At 34.9% G+C, this 27,982-nt stretch overlaps 1 protein-coding gene and 1 long non-coding RNA gene across 5 annotated transcripts in view; one reads left to right on the top strand and one right to left on the bottom strand.

Moving 5' to 3' along the window:
- Positions 1 to 27,982, bottom strand: part of FMN2 (formin 2) — a 370,776-nt gene that overhangs the window by 67,576 nt on the left and 275,218 nt on the right. For all 4 annotated transcript variants that reach the window (XR_005362164.1, XM_038542664.1, XM_038542668.1 and 1 more), the window contains one exon: positions 8,765 to 8,816. Coding sequence is in view for 3 of the 4 variants with exons in the window: in XM_038542664.1 (XP_038398592.1) it covers positions 8,765 to 8,816 (52 nt within the window). In the remaining variant the exon portion in view is untranslated. The remainder of the gene's footprint in view (positions 1 to 8,764; positions 8,817 to 27,982) is intronic.
- On the top strand, positions 13,771 to 26,768 carry LOC119872535. The gene is made up of 4 exons (XR_005362166.1): positions 13,771 to 13,922; positions 25,764 to 25,868; positions 26,132 to 26,276; positions 26,440 to 26,768. It is a non-coding gene; the product is annotated as an uncharacterized LOC119872535 (long non-coding RNA).

The raw sequence follows: 27,982 nt of genomic DNA, 5'->3' as shown, positions 1-27,982 counted from the left end.
GATAATGTGAATATAATATAGCAATTAACATCTACTGATCATTTACTAAAAACTAAGCATCTGGCAAATATTAGCTAACTCAATTCTCACCTACAGAAGTAGGTACTATTAAAGTATTGGCCCAAAATCACAGAGCTAACACGTGAAAGGCATGATTTGGACTACAAGGCCATGAGGCCGGGGCCTTCCTGAATAGAATTACTACTGATTGCTGACCTGGTCATGTGAGATTGCTACAAACATGGAACAAAGATTTATTTCTTTGAGAAATGCTATTTTTATTTTTTTAAAGATTCATGTATCTATTTGGAATAGAGAGAGGGGAGCAAGGGGAGGGGCACAGGGAGAGAATCCTCAAGTAGATACCCCAGTGAGTGGAGTCCAACACAGGGCTCACTCCCATGACCCATGAGATAATGACCTGAATCTAAAACAAGAGTTGGACACTTAATGGACTCAGCCACCTGAGCATCCTTTTATTTTTATTTTTGAATTTCATAATTGTTTAATTATAAAAAAAAAATGGCTTTTTCCTAACAGTTGGCCATTAGGCTGTTTTTCTTTCATGCAACTAACTGAAAATTCTGTTACAATGTAAGGACATTTTTCTTCTTATTCTGGTATAGTTGATGTACAATGTTGTATTAGTCAAGTGGACAATATAGTGATTCAGAAATGCCAAACTCAGGGCTCATTTTGGTAAGTGTTCTGTTAATCCTCCTCACCTGTTTCACCCATCCACTGACCCATCTCCCCTCTGGAAACCATCAGTTTTTTTTTATAGTTCAGAGTATGTTTTTTGACTAGTCTCTTTTTTATTTGTTTTGTTGCATAATTCTACATATGAGTAAAATCATACAGTATTTGTCTTCCTTTGACTGACATTTCACTATGCATTATTATCTCTAGATATATCCACCTTGTTGCAAATGTTAAGATCTCATTCTTATGGTTGAGTAGTATTTCACTGTATATATAGCACATCTTCTTTATCCATTCATCTAGCAATTGGACATGTAGGCTATTTTCATAATGTAGATCTTGTAAATAATGCTGCAATAAATATAGGGGTACATATATCTTTACAAATTAGTATTTTCATATTCTCTGGTAATTGCACAGTAGTGGAATTATTCGATCATATGATAATTCCATTTTTATTTTTTTGATTAACCTCTATAAAAGTTACACTAGTAGCATCCTACCAACAGTGCATGAGGGTTCCTTTTTCTCAGTGTCTCCACCAACGCTTCTTATTCCAGTATTTTTATTTGTTTTTTATTTTGGCCACTGTGACAATTATAAAGTGATATATCATGCTGGTTTGGATTTGCATTTCCTTGATGATGAGCGATGTTGAGCATCTTTTCACTTGTCTATTGGTCATCTGGATATTTACTTGGAGAAATGCATGTTGAGGTCTTCTGCTTTTTAATTAGGTGTGTGTGTGTGTGTGTGTGTGTTGAGTTGTATCAATTCTTTATATATTTTGACACTCTTTATTGGATAGGTCATTTGCAAATATCTTCTCCCATTCATTAGGCTGGCTTTCAGTCTTATTGAATCTTTACTGTGTAAAAGTTTTTATTTTGGTTTATTCTTTTTTTTAATTTATTTTTTATTGGTGTTCAATTTACCAACATACAGAATAACCCCCAGTGCCCGTCACCCATTCACTCCCACCCCCCGCCCTCCTCCCCTTCTACCACCCCTAATTCATTTCCCAGAGTTAGCAGTCTTTACGTTCTGTCTCCCTTTCTGATATTTCCCACACATTTCTTCTCCCTTCCCTTATATTCCCTTTCACTATTATTTATATTCCTCAAATGAATGAGACCATATAATGTTTTTCCTTCTCTGATTGACTCATTTCATTCAGCATAATACCCTCCAGTTCCATCCACATTGAAGCAAATGGTGGGTATTTGTCATTTCTAATGGCTGAGTAATAGTCCATTGTATACATAAACCACATCTTCTTTATCCACTCATCTTTCGATGGACACCGAGGCTCCTTCCACAGTTTGGCTATTGTGGCCATTGCTGCTATAAACATCGGAGTGCAGGTGTCCCGGCATTTCATTGCATCTGTATCTTTGGGGTAAATCCCAACAGTGCAATTGCTGGGTCGTAGGGCAGGTCTATTTTTAACTCTTTGAGGAACCTCCACACAGTTTTCCAGAGTGGCTGCACCAGTTCACATTCCCACCAACAGCATAAGAGGGTTCCCTTTTCTCCGCATCCTCTCCAACATTTGTGGTTTCCTGCCTTGTTAATTTGCCCCATTCTCACTGGCGTGAGGTGGTATCTCATTGTGGTTTTGATTTGTATTTCCCTGATGGCAAGTGATGCAGAGCATTTTCTCATGTGCTTGTTGGCCATGTCTGTGTCTTCCTCTGTGAGATTTCTGTTCATGTCTTTTGCCCATTTCATGATTGGATTGTTGGTTTCTTTGCTGTTGAGTTTAATAAGTTCTTTATAGATCTCGGAAACTAGCCCTTTATCTGATATGTCATTTGCAAATATCTTCTCCCATTCTGTAGGTTGTCTTTGAGTTTTGTTGACTGTATCCTTTGCTGTGCAAAAGCTTCTTATCTTGATGAAGTCCCAATAGTTCATTTTTGCTTTTGTTTCTTTTGCCTTCGTGGATGTATCTTGCAAGATGTTACTGTGGCCGAGTTCAAAAAGGGTGTTGCCTGTGTTCTCCTCTAGGATTTTGATGGAATCTTGTCTCACATTTAGATCTTTCATCCATTTTGAGTTTATCTTTGTGTATGGTGCAAGAGAGTGGTCTAGTTTCATTCTTCTGCATGTGGATGTCCAATTTTCCCAGCACCATTTATTGAAGAGACTGTCTTTCTTCCAATGGATAGTCTTTCCTCCTTTATCGAATATTAGTTGACCATAAAGTTCAGGGTCCGCTTCTGGGTTCTCTATTCTGTTCCATTGATCTATGTGTCTGTTTCTGTGCCAGTACCACACTGTCTTGATGACCACAGCTTTGTAGTAACAACCTGAAATCTGGCATTGTGATGCCCCCAGATATGGTTTTCTTTTTTAAAATTCCCCTGGCTATTCGGGGTCTTTTCTGATTCCACACAAATCTTAAAATAATTTGGTTTATTCTCAATAGTCCATTTTTGCTTTTGATTCCCTCGCCTCAGGAGACTTATCTAGAAAAATGTTGCTTCGGCTAATGTCAGAAAAATTACTGCTTGTGTTCTCTTCTAGGATTTTTATGCTTTCAGGTCTCATACTGAGGTTCACAATCCATTTTGAGCTTATTTTTGTGTATGGTGTAAGAAAGTGCTCCAGTTCCATTCTCTTCCATGTAGCTTTCCAGGTTTCCAAGCACCTATTTGCTGAAGAGATTGACTTTTTCTCATTATACAATCTCAACTTTGTCAAAGATTAATTAACCATATAATTGTGGGTTTTATTTCTGGGCTCTCTTTTCTGTTCCATTGATCTATGTGTCTATTTTTGTGCCAGCACCATACTACTATGATTACTACATTCTTTTAGTGTATTTTGAAATCTGGGACTGTGATATCTCCAGTCGTGTTCTTTTTCAAGACTGCCTTGGCTATTTAGGGACTTTTGGTATTCCATACAAATTTTATTATTATTTGTTTTCATTCTATGAAAAATTCTGTTGGTATTTTGATAGGCATTTCAGTAAATCTGTAGATTGCTCTGAGGAGTACAGATATTTTAACAATATTTGTTCTTCCAATCCATGAGCATGGAATATCTTTCCATTTGTTTCTCTTGTCTGCAATTTCTTTCATCAATGCTTCATAATTTTCAGAGAATAGAATTTCACCTCCTTGGTTAAGTTTATTCCTAGTTATTTTATCACTTTTGGTGCAATTGTAAAAGGGACTGTTAATTTCTCTTTCTGCTGCTTCATTATTAGTGTATAGAAATGAGATGGATTTCTGTACATTGGTTTTGTGTCCTGTAAGTTTATGGAACTTATTTATCAGTTTTATTATTATTTTTAAAAAATATTCTATTTATTTAATTAGAGAGAGAGAGAGAGAGAGAGAGAGAGAGAAAGAGAGAGGCAGAGGGAGCAGGCTCCATGCAGGAAGCCTGATGTGGGACTTGATCCCCAGTCCCCAGGATCACACCCTGGGCTGAGGGCGGTGCTAAACCGCTGAGCCACCGGAGTTGCCCTTATTTATCAGTTTTAGTAGTTTTTTGGTGGAGTCTTGCAGGTTTCCACATACAGTAACAGTCACCGCAAATAGTGAATGCTTTACTTTTTCCTTATTGATTTAGATCACTTTTATTAATTTTTCTTGACTTATTTCTGTGGCTAGAACTTCCAGTACTATGTTGAGTAAGAGTGGGCATCCTTGTCTTGTTCTCATTCTTGTTCTTAGGGGGAAAGCCCTCAGTTTTCACCATTGAGTATGATGTTTCCTGTGGGTCTTTCATTAATGGCCTTTACTATGTTGAAGTATGTTCCCTCTAAAACTACTTTCTTGAAGTTTTATTATAAATGGATATTTTACTTTGTCAAATGTTATTTCTGGGCCTATTAAAAAGATCATATGCTTTCTCTTGTTGATACAATGTATCATTTTGATTGATTTGTGAACATTGAATGACTCTTGTACCCCAGCAATAAATCCAACTTGATTGTGAGTGATTTTTAAACATATTGGATGCAGTTTGTTGAAATTTTGTTGAGGATTTTTGCACCTATGTTCATCAGAGATATGGACCTATAGTTCTCTTTTTCTATAATGTCTTTATGTGATTCTGCTATCAGGGTAATGCTGGCCTCAAAGAGTAAATTTGTAAACTTTCCTTCCTTTTCAATTTTTGGAATAATTTGAGAAGAATAGGTATTAACACTTCTTTAAATGTTCAACAGAATTTGCCTGTGAAGCCATGTGGTCCTGGACTTTTGTTGGTTGGGAATTATTTGATTCCTGACTCAATTTTGCAGCTGGTAATCAGTCTGTTCAAATTTTCTATTTCTTCCTGGTTCAGTTTTGGTATGTTCTATATTTCTAGGCATTTATCCATTTCTTCTAGGTTGTCCAATTCATTGGGATATAATTTTTCATAATATTCTCTTATAATCCTTTGTATTTCTGTAGTGTCAATGATTACTTCCCTTTCATTTCTGATTTTGTTGTTTTGAATCTTTTTCCTACCTCTCTCTTTTGATGATGAGTCTGACTAAAAGTTTGAGATTTTTCTTGCTTTCTCAGGTAGCACTGTGTTGCTGTAAACTTCCCCCTTTGAAAAGCTTTTGCTACATCCCAAAGGTATTGGATTGCTGTATTTTCATTTTCATTTGTTATCATGTACTTTTTTAATTTCTTCTTTTATTTCCTGATTGACGCATTCATTGTTTAGTAACATATTATTTAACCTCCATGTATTTGTGGTTTTTCCAGAATTTTTCTTGTGGTTGATTTCTACTTTCATAGCACTGTGGTCAGAAAATATGTATGGTATGACCTCGATGTTTTTGAATTTGTCGAGACTTGTTTTGTGGGCTAATATGTGATCTATTCTGGAGAATGTTCCATGTACACTTGAAAAGAATGTGGATTCTGCTGTTTTAGAATGGAATGTTCTGAATATATCCGTTAGACCCATCTGGTCCAGTTTGTCATTCAAAGCTACTACTGTTTCCTCACTGATTTTCTGTTTGATTTGTCCATTGCTGTAAGTGGATGTAATGTCCCCTACTACTATTGTACTACCATCAATTACTTCCTTTATGTTTGTTATTGGCTGCTTTACTTTTTGGCCCCCGTAGTGCTAATATCTGGAGCCACTTTGGGCTTCAGTCTTACCAGGTGTCTGTCAGATTTTCAGTGCACTGAACTTTAGGACACAGTGAAAGCAGGGTGTGTGGTGCCAGAAAGGTCCACCTAGGTGGGAGGTGACCTGCAGCTCCTGGGGACTGAAGCACGCAGGGTTGGAAGGGGGGTATCCACAAAAGTAGGTGGGAGCAGGATGCTCAGTGTTATCAGGATTTGCATGGGTCTACTGTGGAAGGACACCTGGAGCTGACCCAGCATGTCCACAGGAGAATGCCTGGGCTGGGCATGCTCTTATCACATTAGATAGTGAGCATCATGGAATGCTGGCTCCCAGAAGTGCCATGTGTTGAGGCTATGGGGTGGAAGAGTGAAATGGTGCCTGTCAGGTACTTTGTTCCTGAAGAAATCTCCCAAAGATCCCTGCCCCTCCAGCATATGCTCTGATATTGGTAAACAAATCTCCCTCCTATATACTGCAGGTGTTTTCTAAACTGCTGCCTCTATGCTGTACCTCAATAGGGATGTTTTGCTATCTCTTTAAGGAATGGAAGATTCAGTTTCCTCTCTGTTTGCCCTGCTGACTCTTAATGTTCCAGGTTTTAAGCCCTGCTGATTTTAAGATGTCTCAAAATTTGACCCCTCTGGTTTTCAAAGCCAAATCTTACAGGGATTCATCTTTCCTGTGTGGGATCTTTGGTGTGAGACTCTGTTTCTCTTCTCTTTCCATGTTGGTGCCGGCAGTGTCCCTCCCTCCTGTGGATCGTCCTATAGGTCCCTCTAGCTCCCAACTGTGTTTCCACCCTTCCTATTCTCTTCAATGTGGCCTCTTCTCTACATTTATCTATAGAGATTCTGTTCTGTCTTTGGATAATTTTCTAGGCTATTTACACTGAGGTGGCTACTATATTGTTGTATCCATAGGACCAGGTGAGCATAGGGCATCCTACTCTGCCATCTTCCCTGGAAGCTGTTGTTGTTTTCACCTGTTTTTGCTTTTCATTGAAATTGGCCAATTCCCCAACAGACACCTGAAAAAATGCTCCACATCACTTGCCATCAGGGAAATGCAAATCAAAACCACAATGAGATACAACCTCACATCAGTCAGAATGGCTAAAATTAACAAGGCAGGAAACAACGAATGTTGGCAAGGATGTGGAGAAATGGGAATCCTCATACACTGTTAGTAGAAATGCAAGCTGGTGCAGCCACTCTGGGAAACAGTATGGAGTTCCTCAAGAAGTTAAAAATAGAGCTACCCTTTGACCCAGCAATGGCACTACTAGGTATTTACCCCAAAAATACAAATGTAGTAATCCAAAAGGGTACCTGCACCCCAATGTTTATAGCAGCAGTGTCCACAATAGCCAAACTATGGAAAGAGCTTAGATGTTCATCGACAGATAATTGAATACAGAAGATGTGATACACAATGGAACATTACTCAACCATAAGAAAGAAAGAAATTTTACCATTTACATCAACATGGATGGAACTGGATGGTATTATGCTAAGTGAAATAAGTCAATCAGAGAAGGACAATTATCATACGGTTTCACGTATAGGAGGAATATGAGAGGCAATACAGAGGATCATAGGGGAAGAGAGGGAAAATGGAATGGGAAGAAATCAGAAGGAGACAAACCATGAGAGACCCTTAACTGTGGGAAAGAAACTGAGGGTTGCTAGAGAGGAGGGAGGTGGGGAGATGGGGTAACTGGGTGATGAGCATTAAGGAGGGCACAATGATGTGATGAGCACTGGGTGTTATATGCAACTGAATTACTGACCTCTACATCTGAAATAATTGATGCATTATGTGTTGGCTAATTGAATTTAAGTAAAAAGAATTTTTTTAAAAAAAGGAAACTGTTGAATTCTCTTCATTAATTTGTCTAGCACAATATGTCATATTAAATAAACAACAATTAAAAATGTGATATCTGTTCACAGAATATACAGGATCTTGCCTAATAAAGTAATGGTAAAGAACTTCTTTAATCAAAATTTTCCTTCAGGAGTTGTCAGATTTCTTTATAGAATATGATGGTTAATTTGTTATGTGTCAACTTGGCTAAGTATGGTAACCAGTTTTGGGTCAAAAACCAATCTATATGTTGTGAAAATATTTTTAAGATGTGATTAATATTTAAATCAGTAGACTTTTAGAAAAGCAGGTTACCCTCAAAGTGGATGGGCCTCATCCAATCAGCTGAGGGTCTTAGGGAAAAAAAGACCATGGTTATCTTAATAGGAAAAAATTCTGGAATCCTGTCTCCAGAATACTCTCAGACTCGAGACTGTAATATTAACTCCTTTCAGGAATTTCCAACCTGCTATGGGGCCAATTACTTAATCTCTCTCAGTCTCTCTGTAAACACACACACACACACACACACACACCACACACAGACACAAACCCTACTGGTTCTGTTTTCTGGAGAATACTGACTAATATAGAAAGAAAGGAGAAAAGGAGAAAATTGAGGCAGAGAAGCCAAGAGATTTGTGAGATACTTTTCTATGCACACTCACTCATGATTGCCAAATCTCCATTCTGAAAGTAAAAGTCTATGCAAGGGAAGCGCCAGGCTTCCAACTTAAACTCCACTCTTAAATGTGGAAACTCAATAGTTTTCCATAACCAAACTCTTCACCCTTCTTTCTTGAAATGGGTTTCTGCTATCTTCCCTTCTCTTGTACTTCCACAGTCCTAAATCTCATCCAAAAGAGATGGTACTAAAGCATTCACAATAATTTGGTACTTAACAGATGTATACATCATTCAGAGTCATAAAAATAAGATTCAGAAATTCAATATAATATTAAAGTAAACTATTATTTTCTTTTTCTTTTATGCTTGAAAATAAAAACTGAGCTAATAATTGGTTCTTTCAGATACAACATACTAATAAGTACTTTATAAACCTCTTCTGAGAATAAATTTTTATATTAAAGTAATTTCTCACCATTTATGAGTTTCTGTCAGTGAGTTTTCCTCTGCCTCTTGATCGATTTTAGCTGAAAATGCAAGAAAAGAAAAAGAAATGAGATACATAATAATTATACTATCTTAAGCAAAATATGATCCAAATAATATGAAATATACTTTTATTCATTAATTAATTCTAATGGATTCCAGGGTTTGTTTTAAATATATACATAAATATGGTTAAATAGATTATATTTAATTTTCATTATGTTAAAAATATGTATTAACACACATAAGATATATAATGAATTACAAATTTAAAATTCTAATTCCTTTTTCTCTAATTTCTTTAAGTCAGTCGTATTACCTTGAGAAAACAAAACAGTAGTTAAATTCATATCCACATTAAATGTGTTTGTCAAGGATATAAATGCTAATAATTAGTTAAAAATAATTCTCCCAAGCAAAGGTACAGCAACTAAGTCAAGAAACTAAATAGAAATGGTATGTGACCTTGACCAGTGTTCTCTGCACCAGATCACAAGTGAACAGATCCAAAGACTATTTCTACAGAGGTACAAGATACTAACATTTTCTACTAATTGAAAGTAGGGAGGCAGTAGTATCCTCATTTATTTGCTATCATTTTTGTCTAAAAATAAATGGTAGCCTGACATAAACCAATAGATCACATTTGAGAAAGCAATTATATCACTATTTGAAGTTATTTAAAATAACATAGGAACTCCATCACACAAAATAGGTGTGGCAGTGACTTTTACTTTTTTTGACCAGCAAGCATTCTAGGAATTTATGTATCACTCTAACATGCACACACACCTGACACAAAAGTTTCACAAATGCACTTAGTTCATGCAATACTCTCAAATATTTTTAGTCCATTCTATTAGATTTCAAAGTGTAGTTGTGACCCACTAAATTGATTTCATGCTTCACTAATAGTTTGTCACACACTCTGAAAATCACTGAGCGACAGAACAAAACGTTAAAAAAACTCAAAGAAAACCTAGAACTGCTAGAAGAAGTTGCCTGTTTATAATCACTCTCTTTTGGGTCACACTTGTGACCATTTGGAGAAATGAAGAGAAAGTGGAATAGGGAAAGTTGATTATGAAAAATCAGAACTGCATGAAATCAAACCCATGGTCATTTGAGAATTGTCAAAGTGTCTCTATCACTACTTAAAACACAATAGTCCCCCTTGGGCCGGTTAATGTTTTATAACCTCAAAATAATGTTTGTTCAAAGGTCTGTACAGTATCTGCAAAGCCATAATCGAGGGTCACACTGCCACTCTTGGCCAGGATTGTCGAATTTAACAGGGATCATCTGAGCTGGCAGCAGAGAGCATCGTTTCCCTCTTTTCATTTTTGTACTTTAGTTGTTTACGTGAACTTACAAGTCAGTTGTTAACCATATTAAAAAACAGAATAAGTGTTCCATGATTTTACTTTGAAAAGGTTCTAACATGAGCATATCATCTTATAAAATCTGCTCTGGGCTGCCTAGCTTAATAATGGTTTACTTCAAGAAGCAATTCTAGAGCCATATAAAGTGTATAAGGGGAAACAACATAGCACCATAATGCATGTCATTTTCAGGAAGGACATTCTTCTAATCACCCTCATGTGTATATTTATCCCCTTTTTTTTTAAATACAGAGATTAAGACTGAGATTGGAAGAAAAATTTCTGGATTATGTTAGAAGAATCAAATAAATGATTTATGAAATTTAAAACGTGTTAGAATAAGATACTAGAGATCTATGTTCTATTCCTGATTCTTCCACTAACATTAGCTATGTAATCTTAGGCAAATAGATTAATCTGTTAACATATATAAAATATTTAGCATAGTGTCTCCAATAATAAGCAGGGACTAAATATATGTTCTTTGAAAATGTTGGACGTTAAGCTCTTGAAATTCATAAAGTGATATAATATGTAACTATCTATAATTGAATACATCAACTGCTATTCTATTATGTCTCAACTTATATACAGATAAAGAAAGCACACACAGCTTTTCAAAAAGTGTAAGCCCCTAAATTGTGGTGAGTGGAATGAACTGAGTTTCATATGTTCGTAATGATTCCTTTTGATGTGTACTAAAACAGCTCTTGCCTCACTGCATGAGCAAGTTTGGCTGAAAAATCACTCTAACCCAATGTGGCAAAAGACTGGATCTTACCAAGGGAACTAAACATAAAAACAGACTCTCTTCCCCAACCTAATAGCCATATTACAATCATAAAACCAAATTGGAATAGCAGAGAATACTTTAAAATGCTCTATTATCCATTATTTTTACATGATTTTGAAACTAAGAGGATTTGTGTATCCAGAGTTTAATCAGCTTTGATAAACAGTCAAATGAGAGATCAAAGAAAGTACATCAGAGTACACATTTCAACTGTTGATATAGAGTCAACAATTCAATGAATTAGATTTTCCTCTGTATGGCAATCTTAGAAACAAAAATTTTTGGAAAAGTTGGGGTGTAATTCCGTTTTTAGGAACACTGAGATACCACTTTCAAACATGCTGCTTGTATAAACACTCCATCAATATTTTGTTGTCATGATTCTTTTAAACACTTATTATGTTAACTTAGTGACAAATGCAGGATTCAGTTTCTTTAGTTAATGAGGATGAAATCTACCAAAGTAAAATAAAATGTAATTAAGTTAGTGAAAATTAAGGTATATTTTAGAAACAAAATAAGAATAACACAGCCATTCATTTAGGGAGTACTCAAGCTAGTCACATGCAGTGACAAAATCTTAGACTGTGTTTTTAAGTCTGAGTAAAAGCTTCTGAGAGGTTGTGGCCATCTGTGTTATATATACATCTTTTTAAGTAAAAGCTAAAGGTGACATAGCAATAAGATTATTTTCTATAAACCAGGTTAATATTTTATTTCTAATTCTTTTATTCCTGACCTACTTTTTCAAAAATATAAATATTGTTTTCAGGTCATTTCTAATGACACAGAGGGCTTTGTGACTAGTTCTGAATGCCAATTTACTTTTAGTAGCCCTTTCCTATATATTTATAACCTACTGTCAATAAACTTTTATAACAAAATATGTAAATTTGATAGATGAGAGATTGAAATGGTTCCACTTTTCTATTTAAAGTAAGATTAATTTTCCCATTCTTTAAAGCATATCTCATTTCTTTTTTGACCTATCAAATGAGGATGGTGGCCTTCTAGTTGTTCATGATAATGATAACTATAGAAACATTTTTAAAAGCATTTAAAATAGACCAACATGTCTGAAGCTTGGTTTGGAGTGATGGTCATGTTATCCAATCACCCAAGGCTCCCTGCACCCAGCTGCGCAGGAAACTGGAATTGCTGTGACCCCTAACCGACACCAAGGGCCTCCTTGGTCTCAATCTCTGGGAACTACCTCTCTTGTATCATTTATGAAAAAGCCACACTTCCTTGACAAGGTTCTTACCACTCAAACTCTTGTTTTCAGATCCCATCGGGCTCTGTTTGGAATTAGAGCATGATATTCAGAGTCAGACAGACCAATATATGAGTTCTAGATCAGCCACTAAATTATGTGAGACTTTAATAACCTTAGTAATCACGTTTGATTTAATAACTTTTCTTTATCATTAAAACTGGGTAATAATTTCTTTTACATTGAGTTGCCTAATTAAATAATGTATAAATCACCTGCTCCATAGGTAATAATTTTTCTTTCTTTTCCTCTCCACATTACCTTGACTATAAAAAAGGATTGGGATATGCAAATACTTCTCCATTGTAGGAGCACCAAATACCTTCTTCTTATGCTTCTACAGATAGAACCCAGATTCAGAATGAGACATATATTGTTAAGATAAGCGTGCCTCCTTATAACAATATAAAGAAGTTATGGACCAAGAAGTATCACAGGAGACTCAAACACTTTTACAAAAATCAAGGAGTAACTCTGTATTTAATATCTTTGTTTTTTACTTCTACTTAATTTGGTGTGTGTTGGGGTTGTCATAGGCCTATAATGGAGAACTCCCAATCCTTATATCCTTATAATGCAAGCAGAGGCTAACAGTTTCTCAGTACCTTTTTTGAAGAACAGCAGTAAATGAAATTGCTGTATGGAATAAGACAATACCTTTTGTAAATTTAGGGAGAAACTACATAAATTCAAAAGATAAGATGATATTTTCAAAGGCTGTAGTGTTCCTCTAAAGCAAACATTTTTTTTTTTTACTCCATATATATACTATGGGCAACCATCCTCATCTAAGTTCCACTGCCAAGAAAATGTTCTGAGACTCGATATCCTGAAAACAGAGTCTGAAGTACGGAGAAGAGAAATGAAATGTTGGAATAAAGCAATTAATCCTATACTGGTACTGGAGGGAAGAAAAGTGCAATGTAGTGCAAATAATTAGTGGTTTCTACTGAGAAATAATCGCCAGAGAATATTCATAATTCACATTAACAGACCTAAAATCTAAAAGTGTAGAAATAAATGGACCTTACAGAAGTGGATCAAACAAATGGTGCACTTCAGGGGCAAATAGGGTCTTAGATATTAATCAAAATATTCTAATTGTTGTAGTGATGGTTTCCCTCTGCTCCCCAAATCTCAAAAACTAGTAAGTGGCAATTTGAGGCAGAGGAAGCTTGTGGTTAAAATCATATAATAAAATAAACACTGAAAAAAAAATAAATAAAATAAAATAAACACTGAACTTTCTAGCAGGCAGCCTTTATTTATTTATTTGGTTAGTTTCCCCTCCCCTCTTTATTTATTTTAGGGCTAGGGCATAAGATTACCCTTCAAATCCAAATCTAGCAGAGGCCATTGGCATGATCATTGCTATGTCCCCAAACCTGCAAGTGGTTAAAAAGTGTTTTAATGACTCTGTTTCAGCACTTTGGCATTCAGTGATAGCTTCTCCAACAGCACAAATACTTCCTCCCTAAAATCTCTGCTTCCACAAATATTTTCTGGCAGTTGTTGTCCTACTAAGTTACTATTTTGACCCAGTGATTAGCGTCTGTAGTCGCTTGTCTGGCTCCAGACTCTTTTGCAATGTTAAATATTTCTGCTGAACTGGTTCCAAATGACTGTGAGTAAGCAGAGGCACGGAATGGACGCCCTTTCTGATCTGGAGCTTTCATGAGGGAATACCACATATTCCCAGGTAATTGGAGACAGAGTTGCATTTGAGTAATATCAGATGGAAGGCAACTTAGAACCCTTTCATCTGCTTGTCTAGGCTCTAAATCTTTTTTGCTATTTTTCCTTTTATTTAAAGTGTTAACTAGTTTTTGTTTATAATTAGCTATGAATGTGCATTTCAGTTGCTTTTAAGTGCAGCCAGTATGGGTTATTTTTTAGACATGCAGTGCCTTTCTTCTGAGTCATTTAAAGTTGTCATTTAATTGCAGATATATTGCTTTGGTTTTGAGATTTTTGAGACACTGCTTCTGGACAGTTTGAGACACTGTCAGTTCAGACAATGAACTGAAAGTCAAGTAAATTTAGGCAGTTTATATATGTCAGAGAGTAAATGAATATCAGAATTTCTTTCCTTAGACAGCAAAAGAAATACCTAACTCTCAATGCATTCCTTCCTTGATGCTGCAAATGTTCTTAGGACAATAAAACAAATGTTGTAGGATATTCCTGGGAGGAAGAAAAACAATATCTAGAGTATAAAATTACAACTTGGCCTTTGCAATAGTCCACAGCCAACTTTGAGTCAATATTGAGGGTTACTCCTATTTTGTGCATAAAAATATATACGATTTGTGTCCCTAGGAATATAGGTATCTGTAAACATAATGAATAGGTACTTGCTAAAAAAATTCAAGAAACGTACATACTATAGTAAATGATGCATACTTTAAAAGTTTGATATATGTGGCTTCTGGCCAAACCTAAAATACAAGAAAGCTATGTGCTATTATCACCCAGGCTGATGTAGTTATTGAAGTGGTCCTCAGTGAAATTCCTTTCTAAATCTTTATTTTATTTTTTTTTTTTTAATTTTTTTTTTTAAATTTTTATTTATTTATGATAGTCACAGAGAGAGAGAGAGGCAGAGACACAGGCAGAGGGAGAAGCAGGCTCCATGCACCGGGAGCCCGACGTGGGATTCGATCCCGGGTCTCCAGGATCGCGCCCTGGGCCAAAGGCAGGCGCCAAACCGCTGCGCCACCCAGGGATCTAAATCTTTATTTTAAACCTAAAGTGAAAACGACATGGGAAAACGTAATGTGCATGCATGAGTTTCACATTCTGTGAACAATACATTATAAAATAGCTATTGATTTCTAAATGAAATATTGTTTACACCACGTAATTTTTAAAATAAAATCACAAAGTCTACATATTATTCTACCTATATTCTAAGTAAATCTCTCATAAACTTTCACTAATCTTAGCATAAGCAAAAGATCTGTAGCAAATCCTGTTCTTTTTTTATCAAGTAACAGCTACCTCACTGAAGATGAATTAAGAACACCCTCTCTCTAATTCTAACCTTAACTTAAATTAGCACCCTTCAAATAACACAAAAATTTCTGAGTCTTTAACCAAAACTATGTAAATGCATGCTTTAAGACTGAGCTTTCCATATTAAATGCAGTATTAATTAATTCTAATTTGTAAATTCAAAATATCAAAATGCAAAACTGCTTAAACTAAAAATCTGAAAATCTTTCCTGATGTATTTTCTCTTCCTCTCAACTTTACTCACCCACACAATGCAACAATTACAGTAGAAAGGTTAGGGTGCTGCAATCTTAGAAACAAAAGCCACATGATTTAATGTTACAATATTTCAACCAAACTTTGAGCATCCAGTATGTTTTGGATACTTTGTTAGGGGCTAATGTGTGGATAACTATTACAGCATCTTTCTTTTCAAGAAAATGTTTGAGGAGAGGGACAAATCATCATGCAAATAAGCATTACAGAGGAAGCTCAATGAGAATACAGATACAGCTGATGGCATTACCATTCTAATTCTTTATATATAATAATCCACAATAATAAAACCTATAAGAAAGGCACTATAATCATTCCCATTTTACAAGAAGAAAATTAGCTGTTCAATTACTTGCCCCCCCAAAAAAATAAAAAATAAAAATAAATAAAAATAAACTACTTGCCCAACATATCAGAAATCCAGAAATATTAAGAGAAAGATACAGGATTCAAACTCACACAGTCTGACCCCAGAGCCATACTGCCAAGTCAGTCATAAGAACAATTAAGTGAAACATTTACCTATTGGGAGAGATGTTAATAAGGAAAAGAGAAAGGCAAAATGCTGAGCCAGGACTATAATGGTGGACAAGCATCAGTCAAATGAAAAAAGTAGAGATTACAGAGGACATTTAAACAACAAACAGCAGGAAAAAATGAACAGACATAAGTGCTACAGAGTACAGGATTTCAAGAAGAAAGGATATAATATAGACAAGACAGGAAACATAATGGAAAATAGTTGGCCAAAAAGCTGTGGAACAGAGACAGATTCTGCCTCTTATGGTGTGATAGCATAACAAATGAGGCAAAGGAGACTGAACTTTGTTCACTTTAAACCAATGGAAAGAGATTTTCACTTCTGGATTTTATTAACAAAAACTAAACTTACCTATTTCTGTAATTAACCAGAAAACTGTATAAAATATATGAAACAACAGTTCTCATATACTAGACAACTGGCAGCATAAGGCTCTCCTTTCTGGAAGAAGGTAATAAACCAACTAGTTGAGTCCTAAAATCTTCCTGGATTTCTGTCTAAAGGCAATTTCCAGACTGTGGGGCTGGAAAGGGAACCCAAATAAGCCAGTCAGTCTTGCTGAGTTGAGGAAATACAGATAGGATTTGGGGGAGTCAAGTAGCTGAAAGTTATGGGGCAGAAAGCCAGAGAAGAAAGGGCCTTGCAGAAAAGAAGGCCAGAAATTTGTACTGAGGTCTCTTTGAATTTTTGCGGAGTATTAGGTGGCACATATATAGAGTAAAGCAAAGACTTGGTTAGTCAAAGCAAAGAATCAAGGAGCTATAAGCTGAATATTTCTCAGAGCTCATACAGGGAGCCAAGAGATGTTTCAAATTGGGAATGGACAGCTGTTGTTGACCACCTGAGACAGGATAGCTACTGGAGACCCCAGCAGGGGATGTGGGGTGGGGATTGTGGAGGCACCTTATTAGGACTGAATTATCACTGCTGCAAAAAATAAACTAGCTGCAGAAAAGTTCATAAACCTGACTTAAAGAATCAAACTGAGAAATAAGTAATTTAAATTATCTACACAAGTAAATCCAAATATTCTTTAGAGTAATACACAAAATCCACACAGTCAACAATAACACTGCCTTAGATTTAATAAAAAAATTACTAGACCAATCAAATATCAGGAAATGTAATCAATAATCAGAAGATAAACAAATCAATAGAAAAAGAACCAGGAATAACAAGAGATGAAGTAACAAATAAAAGCATTAAAATTCAAGCAATCATTATAACTATGCTCAAATATTAAAGAAAATCATAAACATAGCAGAAATATGGATGTCTCAGACTGTTCAGACTGCTGTAACAAAATACCAGACTTGCTAGCTTAAACAACATTCATTTGTCAAAGTTCTGGAGGCCCAAAGTCTGAGATCAGAGTGCCTGTACAATAGGGTTCCAGTGAGAGTTTTCTTATTGGTTTGAGACAGGCAACTTCTTGTTGCATTCTCACATACCACAGAACAGAGAGGCATGCTCTCTCATGTCTTTTCCTACAAGGGCATTAGTCCCATCTATGAGGACTCCATCCTCATAACCTAAGCACCTCTCAAAACCTCACCTCCTAATACCAACACGGTGAGGTTTCAACATATGAACTCTGGGTGACACAAATGTGCAGCATATAACAATGGGTGATACAAAAGAAAGAACCAATTGGAACTTATAGAGATGAAACAAAGACAGTATCTGAAATGAAAAACTGACTTGAATTAAAAATGAAATTCATGGGCAGCCCGGGTAGCTCAGTGGTTTAGCACCTGCCTTCAGCCCAGGGCGTAATCCTGGAGTCCCGGGATTGAGTCCCACATCAGGCTCCCTACATGGAGCCTGCTTCTCCCTCTGCCTGTGTCTCTGCCTCTCTTGGTCTCTGTCTCTCTCTCAAGAATAAATAAATAAAATATTTTTAAAAGATGAAATTCACTTAAAAATGAAAATAACATAAAGCTAGATATTTCAGAAGCAAAGAAGAATTAACTTCAAGACATAACAATAGGATCTATTCCACCTGAAGCATACAGAAGAAAAGACTGAAAATACTAAGCAAGACTTGAAGACCTTGGGACAATAGTCGACAGTCCAGCATAGACGAAATTGGAATAGTGAAAGAAAAGGAGAGAGCCAGGGCAGAAAAGTAGATAAAAGAACATTGGTCAAAGATTTTTCAAATCTGATAAAAACTGTCAGATCCCACGGGTCAATTAATTCCAAACAATAAAAAATATATATAAATATACACAAAAATGCACATTATAATCCAAATCTTAAAAAAATCAGCAATAAACACAAGATTTTAAAATAGCCACAAGTGGGAGGAAATACTTCATATCAAGGAACAAAAAATAAAAATTGCCAAAGACTTTGTGGGAGGCAGAATAATGGCTTTCCAAAAATGTTTATGTCTTAATCCCCAGAATCTGTGAATGTTATGTAACATGTCAAAGGGGAACTGAGGTTGCAGATGGGATTAATGTTGCTAATCAGCTGATGTTGAAATGAAAAGTCATTTTGTATTATCTAGATTGGCCCAAAGTAAACACAAAGTCCTTATAAAAGTGAAAGAAAAAGGCAAGAAAGTCAGTGTCAAAGTGATACAGCATAAGAAAAATTTTATCAGCCATTGCTGACTTTGAAGATGCAAGAAAACCCAGAGTCAAGGAATGCGGGAACCTCTAGAATCTGAAAAAGTCAAGGAAATGGATTCTGCCTTAGAGTCTCCAGAAGGAACAAAGCCCTGCTGACATCATAATTTTAGCTCAACAATATCCATTTGGATGTCTGATCTCCAGAGCTGTAAGATAATAAATCTGTGTTGTTTTAAGTGAACAAAGTTGTGGTAATTTTTAAAATAGCAACAATAGGAAACTAATACATATTTCTCATCAGAAATTATACAAACAGAACACAAGAGAAAAATATCCTGATGTGTGATAAGAAAAAACATAACAAAACAACAAATCTGTCAATTGACAATTCTACATCCAGTGAAAAGACCTACCAAAAATGAAGAAAAAAACAAATATATAAAACATTGTAAGCAATCGAATGCTAAAAGGTTTGGCAATGGCAGACCTACATAAGAAATGAACTAGAAATGCTAAATATGTGGAAGCATATAAAAGACATTTTCTCATTTATACATTTCTTTAAAAGACAAGTGATTGTTAAAAGCAAAAGTACAAACAATATATTATTTTAGTTATGATTCATATGAAAGTAAAAATGTGGCAACAACACAATAGGAGGGAGAGTGGGAATATACTGTCATAAAGCTCTTAGATTATATTTGAAATTGAATAAAATTATTTGAAGGTAGACTGTGATAAATTAAAGAAGTACAATGTAAATCCTAGAAAAACCCCTAAAAAGAGAAAACAAAAAGATGAAGCTAATAAGCCAAGTATACAAATAAAATACTCAACTAATCCATAAGAAGGCAGGAAAAGAGATAAAAAGGAAAATAGGGATGCCTGGGTGGCTCAGGGGTTGAGCGCCTGCCTTCCACTCAGGGCGTGATCCTGGAACCCCGGGATCGAGTCCCACATCGGGCTCCTTCCATGGAGCCTGCTTCTCCCTCTGCCTGTATGCCTACCTCTCTCTCCCTGTGTCTCTCATGAATAAATGAATAAAATCTTTAAAAAGGAAAATAGTGTGACAGACAAAAGACAAATTTAAGAGAGAGTGAATGAAGCAACTATTTTGACTGTTATAGTAAATGTATGTGATTCAAATATTTGATTCAAAAGCAAGGATTTTCAAATTGGCTAGAAAAATTTTAACTATATACAATCTCAATGAATCCCACTTAAAATATTAATATACACTTAGGTTAAAATTAAAAAATAGATAAAGGTGCATTACACAAGCACTAATCAGAACAAAGCTAATTACTCAAGCTACTCTTTAAAATTCAAGAATCCAGTTAAAAACCTAAGAATTATCCTCCAAACAAGACTCCAAGAAGCCATTCATCAACTTATTAGATGTGGCACATGAGAGGATATCATTTGCCATCTGGGTCAGATGACTTCTCTCTTAGATTAATATGCTTTATGAGTATCTCACAAAAATTTTATTCCTTTACAGTGGAGAGAGGGGTCATCATACCTGAGCACTCCTATGTGCCATGGATCTATGCCTCATAAGTGTAGACATCTTCAGAGTAGACACAGATAATCAGAGACATCCTATATGGACATACTTCCTTAATTCTAATGTCGCTAATAGTCCTGTTGCCCAAGTAACCTCCAAAAAAACCTGTCAAGCAGAAAACTAATAGACTGACAGATTTTTAAATATTAGTGAAAAATCTTTATAATTCGAAATGGTTAAATTTATGAGTATTTCCCTCTGCATCAACATGTTGCTATTTCCTAAGTAATTACAGAAAAGGATTCTTTGGTTTTACTACACCAGAAATGCTTTAACAAAAAATGTTTATGATTTTAAAAGTAATAGTCATCAGTTCCATTTCTAGCTGAGTTTTCTTCAAAAAATCTAGAAAGTGCCATATCATCCGTTAAGGAATGTACTTGGGTTTCTGCTATAAGAACATAACAATCTGGTCAGGATTCTCATAGTGGATCCTTTCCAAGCACCCAGGACCTATGGAAAGAAAGTTGAGGTTAAATTATAAAAAAATATGCAGTTAATAGTTTATTATGTAATATGGAGGGCAAATAAGGAATATATTTTAAATATGGGTAAGATATTTGACATATTTTAAAATATATTAGATATAATTTAAATAGATCTAAATTATAATGATCATTTATATATATTAATAATCATGGTACTGAACATAATTCAATCTTTTCCAGAAGAGAATATGTTATTACGAGGTTCATTGGTGATTGTGCTACAACAGAATGAAGATAACAAGGAAAAATGTGACCTTTTAGGAGGGGGCTAGCATTATAGAAACAAGAAATATTTTGAGCTAGGATATGGTGAATGCAATGGGGCTTGAGAGAAGCTGATATGTTTGAGAAAATATACAGGATTCAGTCATGTGCAGACAAGAGAAGCAAGTTTGGGAAGAACAATAGGAAACAGAGGCATAGGGAATAAGGCCAAAATTGCTTTTACTAATATTTAGGAATATCCTGTACACATATACAATATGAGAAATGTGCATGTTTATCCTCTATAATTTTTCTCTTTTGAAATCAATGCTGTAGGAAAGAAGATTTGTAAGTAAAAAAAAAAAATGAGGAAGTAAATGATGCATTTTTATAATGAAATACCATAAAGTCATTAAGAAGCATGTACTGATACAAAATCATCTCAAAGATATTTTAATTGAAAAAAATCCAAGATAGACCTCTATTTTCAACCATACTAAGGACCAGATATCAAAGTTTTATAACAAAGCCCACAAAGATACTGGATGAAAATAAACTTGAATGCATGAGGAAAAAAAAAAAAAAAAACACTTGAATGCATGGCTGAGTTGGCTGGAAAATAAGGAAAATTCTCTGAGGCCATAAAAACAAACAGAAGCAAGACTCCAAAGGGGTGTAAAAGGGCACTGACTTAGGGACATCACTAAATCCAGCAACTTAGAGCTGTAGTTTGAAAGGCCATGGAGGGACACTTTGCACAGGACTAGAATTCTCAAAAGTGTCCAAAGAGACACTCCCTCCCTCAGTGAAGAGGAAACTGAAAATCATTATACCTCAGTAAAGTACACACTGAGAAAATGTGTCCATTTCCCCGTGGATCTGTGGGAGGGGAAAACCTCCCACATGAGAAGCCATAATCCCAAATGGGCAATCACTCTGCATTGGGCCTCAATCCACAATATGTGATCCTAAAATGCAAGGGAAGAATGTATTTTAAAATAGTTCTCAGTTGGTAGTGCCCCCTGATGATTAGCCAAAACAAACATAAAGAGAAATCGAAAATATGAAAGAGCCTGAGAGAAAACTTAGATTAGAAACAAATTCACAAAAATTGGACAAAGCAGAGTTGCTAACCCAATGATAGGAAGAGTCTAAGGCACCCAGACCTGAAAGGAACTATTTTCCTCCCAGAATTTTATAATTAGCAGACCTATCTCTCAAAAATAACGTGATGTATATTTCAAGACAGACAAAAAAAGGAGTCTACAATCCAGAATCTCAAACCAAACTAACTTTTAAAGAATGTTCTTCAAAGAGAAGAAAAATCATCTTAGAAGGAAGGCACAGTATGAGGGTAAGGTGAGCAAAAAAGACAGTGTTGTGAAGGAAGGCATAGTATGAGGGTATGGTGAGCAAAAAAGTATTATTTATACAAAACAGAAGATGATACTGAAACATTGGAAAAGAATGGCATTTAAGATAAATGGATGAGGTTATAGTTGAAGCATTCTAGGGACTTTTAATATTTTAAACCTTAGATTTTTTTTAATTTTTTTTTTAATTTTTTTTTTATTTATGATAGTCACAGAGAGAGAGAGAGAGAGAGGCAGAGACATAGGCAGAGGGAGAAGCAGGCTCCATGCACCGGGAGCCTGATGTGGGATTCGATCCTGGATCTCCAGGATGGCGCCCTGGGCCAAAGGCAGGCGCCAAACCGCTGCGCCACCCAGGGATCCCTAAACCTTAGATTTTGTTAAAGAATCCTATTGAAATATCAAAGGTATGCATTAAAAGAATAAAGGTACAGAATATAATCTGCAACATAGTGGAGGAGAAATGTTGAGTGAGAAGAAAACCATCAATCAGTGGTAATGTATTTACAAAGTTCCATTCCTCTAACCATACCTCTTTGCAATAGGACATTTCCATGCTTCCTGTCCATATTATACTGAAGGTACCAGCCAGTACAACACAGCCAGAAAAAAAGAAACTAAGAAATAAAATGGACAATATTTATAGTGATCTCTATGAGAAAACTTTTTAAAGTTCACAAATTACTATATTAATAACAGAGTTCACCAAGTTTCTAGGATGTAACAGCTTTATACAATAGTTATTTGAATTTTAAATATCTTCAGAGACTAATAGGACATGCAATTCACAAAATGTATTATAGTAAAAAATAAGATCTTTAGGAATATACTATAAAAAAGTGATGTAAAGGCCTTTAAGGAAAATTGTACAACTTTTTATACCAACTTTAAAGGAGGCATAAATGGATGCTAGTCTTCCTCATATTCATAGTTTCAATTCATAAGATGTCAGTTCTCTCCAAGCTGATGTATAGCCTAATGGTTTCAAAATCCTAACAGAATTTTATTTTTGGTGGAACTTGACAACTTGATTCTAAAATTACATGGAATAAGTTAACAATAAGAGGCATAACGCTCTTAAAGAAAATGGAAATCTAATCAAATTTCAAGTATTCTTAGAAGGCTACAGAAAAAAAGATAGTAATAGGTTACATTATGTAGATCAATACTGGAAATAGGCCAATGCAATCATACAGAGAAAACCCAGAAAAACAACATACACATATACATAAAATTTGTACATGACACAATAGCACTGCATTTTAGAAGAGAAGGAATGGCTTATTCATTACATGGTACTCAATGACTAAAACATTATCTATGTAAAATAAATCAATTTGACTTTTATAGACCATGCATTAAAATCAATTATACACATACATAAAAATCAGATAGGTTAAGGATTAAGTTTGAAAGTAAAACTATGATATTTTTACAGGATAATATAGGACAATATCTTTATGACCCTGTAACATGGAAAGATTTCTTAAATAAGATAAAAATTGTATCTCATCAAGAGGGAGGTTGATAAATATCACTATACAGAAATGAAGAACTTCTGTTCATCAATTGTCAGCACAAGAAGAGTGGAAAGGGAATCTCCAAAGTAGGGAGATATGCATACTTGCAACATTTTAATATCCTAAATACATAAAGAGTTCCTAATAATTCAATAAGAAAAAGACAGAGAAATAATTTACAGAAAAACAGTCAAAAGACTCAAAAGGTAGTTCATAGAAGACAAAGCAACTATAAAGACATGAAAATATACTAACCTCTCATAAAAAAATCAAATGCAAATTAAAACCTCTGTTGAATATCATTTTAAATAATAGACTTGTTGTATCTAAGGCCCACATGCTGACAAGTATTTGATACAACTAGAACTCAGCTGATACAAGTGTAGATCGGAACTAATCACTTTTTAAAACACTTTAAAACATTTAAAACTTTTTTTAAGCTTTGTCTAGGAGCCCGATGATTCAAATACCCTAATGTCTTTTTTTCTTTTTTTTTTAATTTATTTTTTATTGGTGTTCAATTTGCCAACATATAGAATAATACCCAGTGCTCATCCCATCAAGTGCCCCTCTCAGTGCCAATCACCCAGTCACCCCCACCTGCCCGCCCACCTCCCTTTCTAGCCACCCCTAGTTTGTGGGAAATATCAGAAAGGGAGACAGAACATAAGAGACTCCTAACTCTGGGAAACAAACTAATGTCTTTTTCTTAGTCTATATTGTGACTTTTCTTGCATTTTGGTGTCTTTTTCCTTTTTTTTTTTTGGTAATTTATCTTTTCAAAATGGCCATCAATACAGTGCTATAGTGCTGTCTAGTGCTCGCTCCTAAGCACACAAAAGTCTGTGACGTGTCTTACAGAGAAAGTACATGTGTTAGATATGCTTGGTTCCGGTACAATTATGATGCTGCTGGTTGTTGGCAAGGTACTATGAATCAACAATGTATATTAAACGAGGTGTCTTCAAACATAAGCACACATAAACTTGAGAAAAATAAACCCTATTTAATAAAAAAACATGAACACACATAAAAAACAATATTGTATGTTGACTGATTGATGAAAATGAGACCAATGTAACCAGATCCTGAAAGAAACTGAACCTTGTATTTGCTCCTATGAGTAATGGTTCAGTGTTAATTAATTCAGTATTGTGGCAACTTTATAAAACATACTTAATAGCAAATAATGAATAATAAGATATAGTTGTTTTGTGTTATATAAAAAATGAACATAAAACATACAAAATTATAACTTGCATGCATCCATGTATATTTATGCTATGTCTATTATATATAAATATAAAATACACATAAAGATAAAATATTTTGTAATAAAAATGAAAAACCAAGGGACAAAAACAACAAGTAGGATTTAACCACTGGTAAAATATATATAAATACAAATGTATATGTATATGTATATGTATATGTATATGTATATGCACAAATTACCTCTGGAAGGATAGAACATTGTCCAAATAGAGGAAAGTAATAGTAAGATGATTTACATTTCATTATATACCTGAATTTTATAATAAACTCATGCATTATTAAAAATTATTTCTTGTAATCATCCACTAAAAAATGGACAATGAGGCCAAAGTCCCTGTTATGGACAACCAGATGGGGGTTCTATCACAACAACAAGGAATACAGGAAGGGCAGAGGACCTGAGAGGCTTGACTGAATTGATAAAGTCATCCCTTCATTCATTTATCTATGAAATAAACATTTATTTGGAATCTGTTATATACTGAGTGCAGAGGATACAGCATGGAACATATTATGGAGATGTTTAGTATGAGGCATCAGTGGGAGCATCTAAGTAGAAATATGCAGGAGGTAGTTGTTAGCAAATCGCATATGGAATCAATTCCCACCACTCCTCAGAGGCTCTTTGATCATTTCTCATCCACGACACAGAATGAATGACTGCGGCTGGTGGAAATCTAACCCTCAGAGAGAAGTAGTAATATAGACTACTCTTCTTTTCAGAAGAATCACTTCAAATTTATGCTTCTTCTGTGTTAAGAGTGACAAGAGCAGTACAATGGAATCATCATTTATCAATATACCAGGGGAAAGAGCTTTGTCTATCTGGTACAAAGTGTCAGCATGCATATTGCATGAATATAGAAGTGTCTGCACTTTCTGATTATGACTTATGGGTTTAATTAATTATTAATTACATGTGATTTTTTTCTGCATTATGGTTTCTACCACCTGATATTACACAACTGACTTATCCACTACCTCCTGGAGTCCTGAATGATAGTGTTTAAATTAAAATAAAATATAGCTAAAGCTTCTTATGGAAAGTCTCAGTTCTAACATGACTTTGCCATCTCTTTTCACGATTTTAGTCAAGTATCGAGCCCTCTGAGCATTCATTTTCTTATTGGAAAATGAGGATAACAGTGGCTACTTAAGACTGTTCTGAAGAATTATGAAATTAAAATCATGTGGAATACAAAACGACTTCAGTTAATTCTTTACTACAACAAATTGGTATGAATGCTCAATACTATTGTTGTTATATGAATAAGTTAAAAAGATGAGTGCTTAAATGACAATTATTTCTTTTTTTATTTTAAATGGTCAATGAAAGACTTTCAAAAATTAGATACACCTTTTTTGTCATCACTAAAAAGTGTTCTCATTATATTTTCAGAAAAAGAAATTAAAACACGACCAAACATGCTCATGCTGAATATGGAGTACTGCTTATTGGATGCCATGGGCACTGTTTCCAGTTGAAGATACTTCTGTCAGACTTCTCATCTAAGTCTTTGGCATGATTAGTGCTACTGCCTTCCCAATCCCTTCATTCTCAATCGTAGAATTGCCAATACTAAAGATTGTATATTGAAAGTTGAGGTTTCAATACCCTTGTAATGATAAGCATGTGATTACAGATATATGCATCTTCACTTTGGTTCTATTCCTCTAGTTCAGCTATAATTTACTTTGCTTCATTTAAGGAAAAAATGTTTGGGAAGGGAGGGGGTGGGGATATAGAGAACTAGGCTAATAAAAATATCATTAGCCATTTCTGATTTATAAAATCACAATAAGGACTTGACTTCATTTAATAGCGGGGGACTACCTTTTTACAAAATTTGCCATTCACTTAAAAACACAGTTGGGCTGAGTTTTAAAATATATACTTATCAAAATATATCATATGAGTAAAAAGGCTGTGGAGGCCAACAGCATAGAATTAGGATGGTATTTCTTTCCTGGCAATCTTACCATACTCAGACACCTATAAAGACAATCCACTAGATCTAAGTTACTTTTAGCTCCGAAGTATGGTTTTCATGTGCATACTTTGTCCATAATACAACTTGGATTCAAATAGAAAGAGGAAAAATTAAAATGAAGGAAGAGTGCTGAGTTCTGAAAGAAATATTAGCTTAGCATGAGATTCCCTAGTTGTCTCATTTACTTCTTCTCTCGTTTTCTATTTAAAAAAGAAGCAGCACAAAAGAAAATTTAACAAAAATGGTAGATAAAGGCTCAATAAGAGTCAGGTGATTACTAATTAGTTTTCATCATAATACATCCAAAAAAATAAAATCATCACATATGTTGGCATAAATCAGAAATAAGCTAAATTATAGTAACAACAGTTGTCTAACAGTTATGCACATTATAATATCCTACAGTAACTTTTAAAATTGTTGCAGAATTGTGCCCTTCTATATCCTCACTTCTCTTAAATGTTAAATGCTCAGAAAACTGGTTTCTGTCTCTATCGATCCAAGAAAAATGTTCCATCCAGTAACTACTATTATCACTCCCTCCTTTCTGAAACTCTTCCTAATTCTGGCTTCCATCACAACAGCCTCTTATTTTTCTTTCTACCTAAACTCACCACTAACACCTGTCATGGCTTCCTCTGTTCATCCTATAAATGTATCCTCCTTAAGAATTCTATCCCTGAGTCTATTTTTCTTTTCTCAACAATCACCTGGCTTACAATGCCCAGTCCTCCATTTGTACTCTTTGCCATGTCTAAGGCATATATCCACCTGCTCTATGGTCATGTTATCCACTTATGGTCATGCTATCTATTCAGATCTTTTCCTATATTTACATTCTCTATCCTAGTGATAACACCACCAATCCCCAGCCACAGAAAACCGAAATCTAGACACCTATGCATCACCTCTAAGTTTCTTCGGTCACCAAGTACTTTTTCTTTTTTTTTT

Source organism: Canis lupus, chromosome 7 (genome assembly GCF_011100685.1).
Source record: "Canis lupus familiaris isolate Mischka breed German Shepherd chromosome 7, alternate assembly UU_Cfam_GSD_1.0, whole genome shotgun sequence".
NCBI lineage: Eukaryota > Metazoa > Chordata > Mammalia > Carnivora > Canidae > Canis > Canis lupus.
The sequence above is the reverse complement of the archived record's forward strand: the minus strand, read 5'-3'. Positions and strand labels throughout refer to the sequence as shown.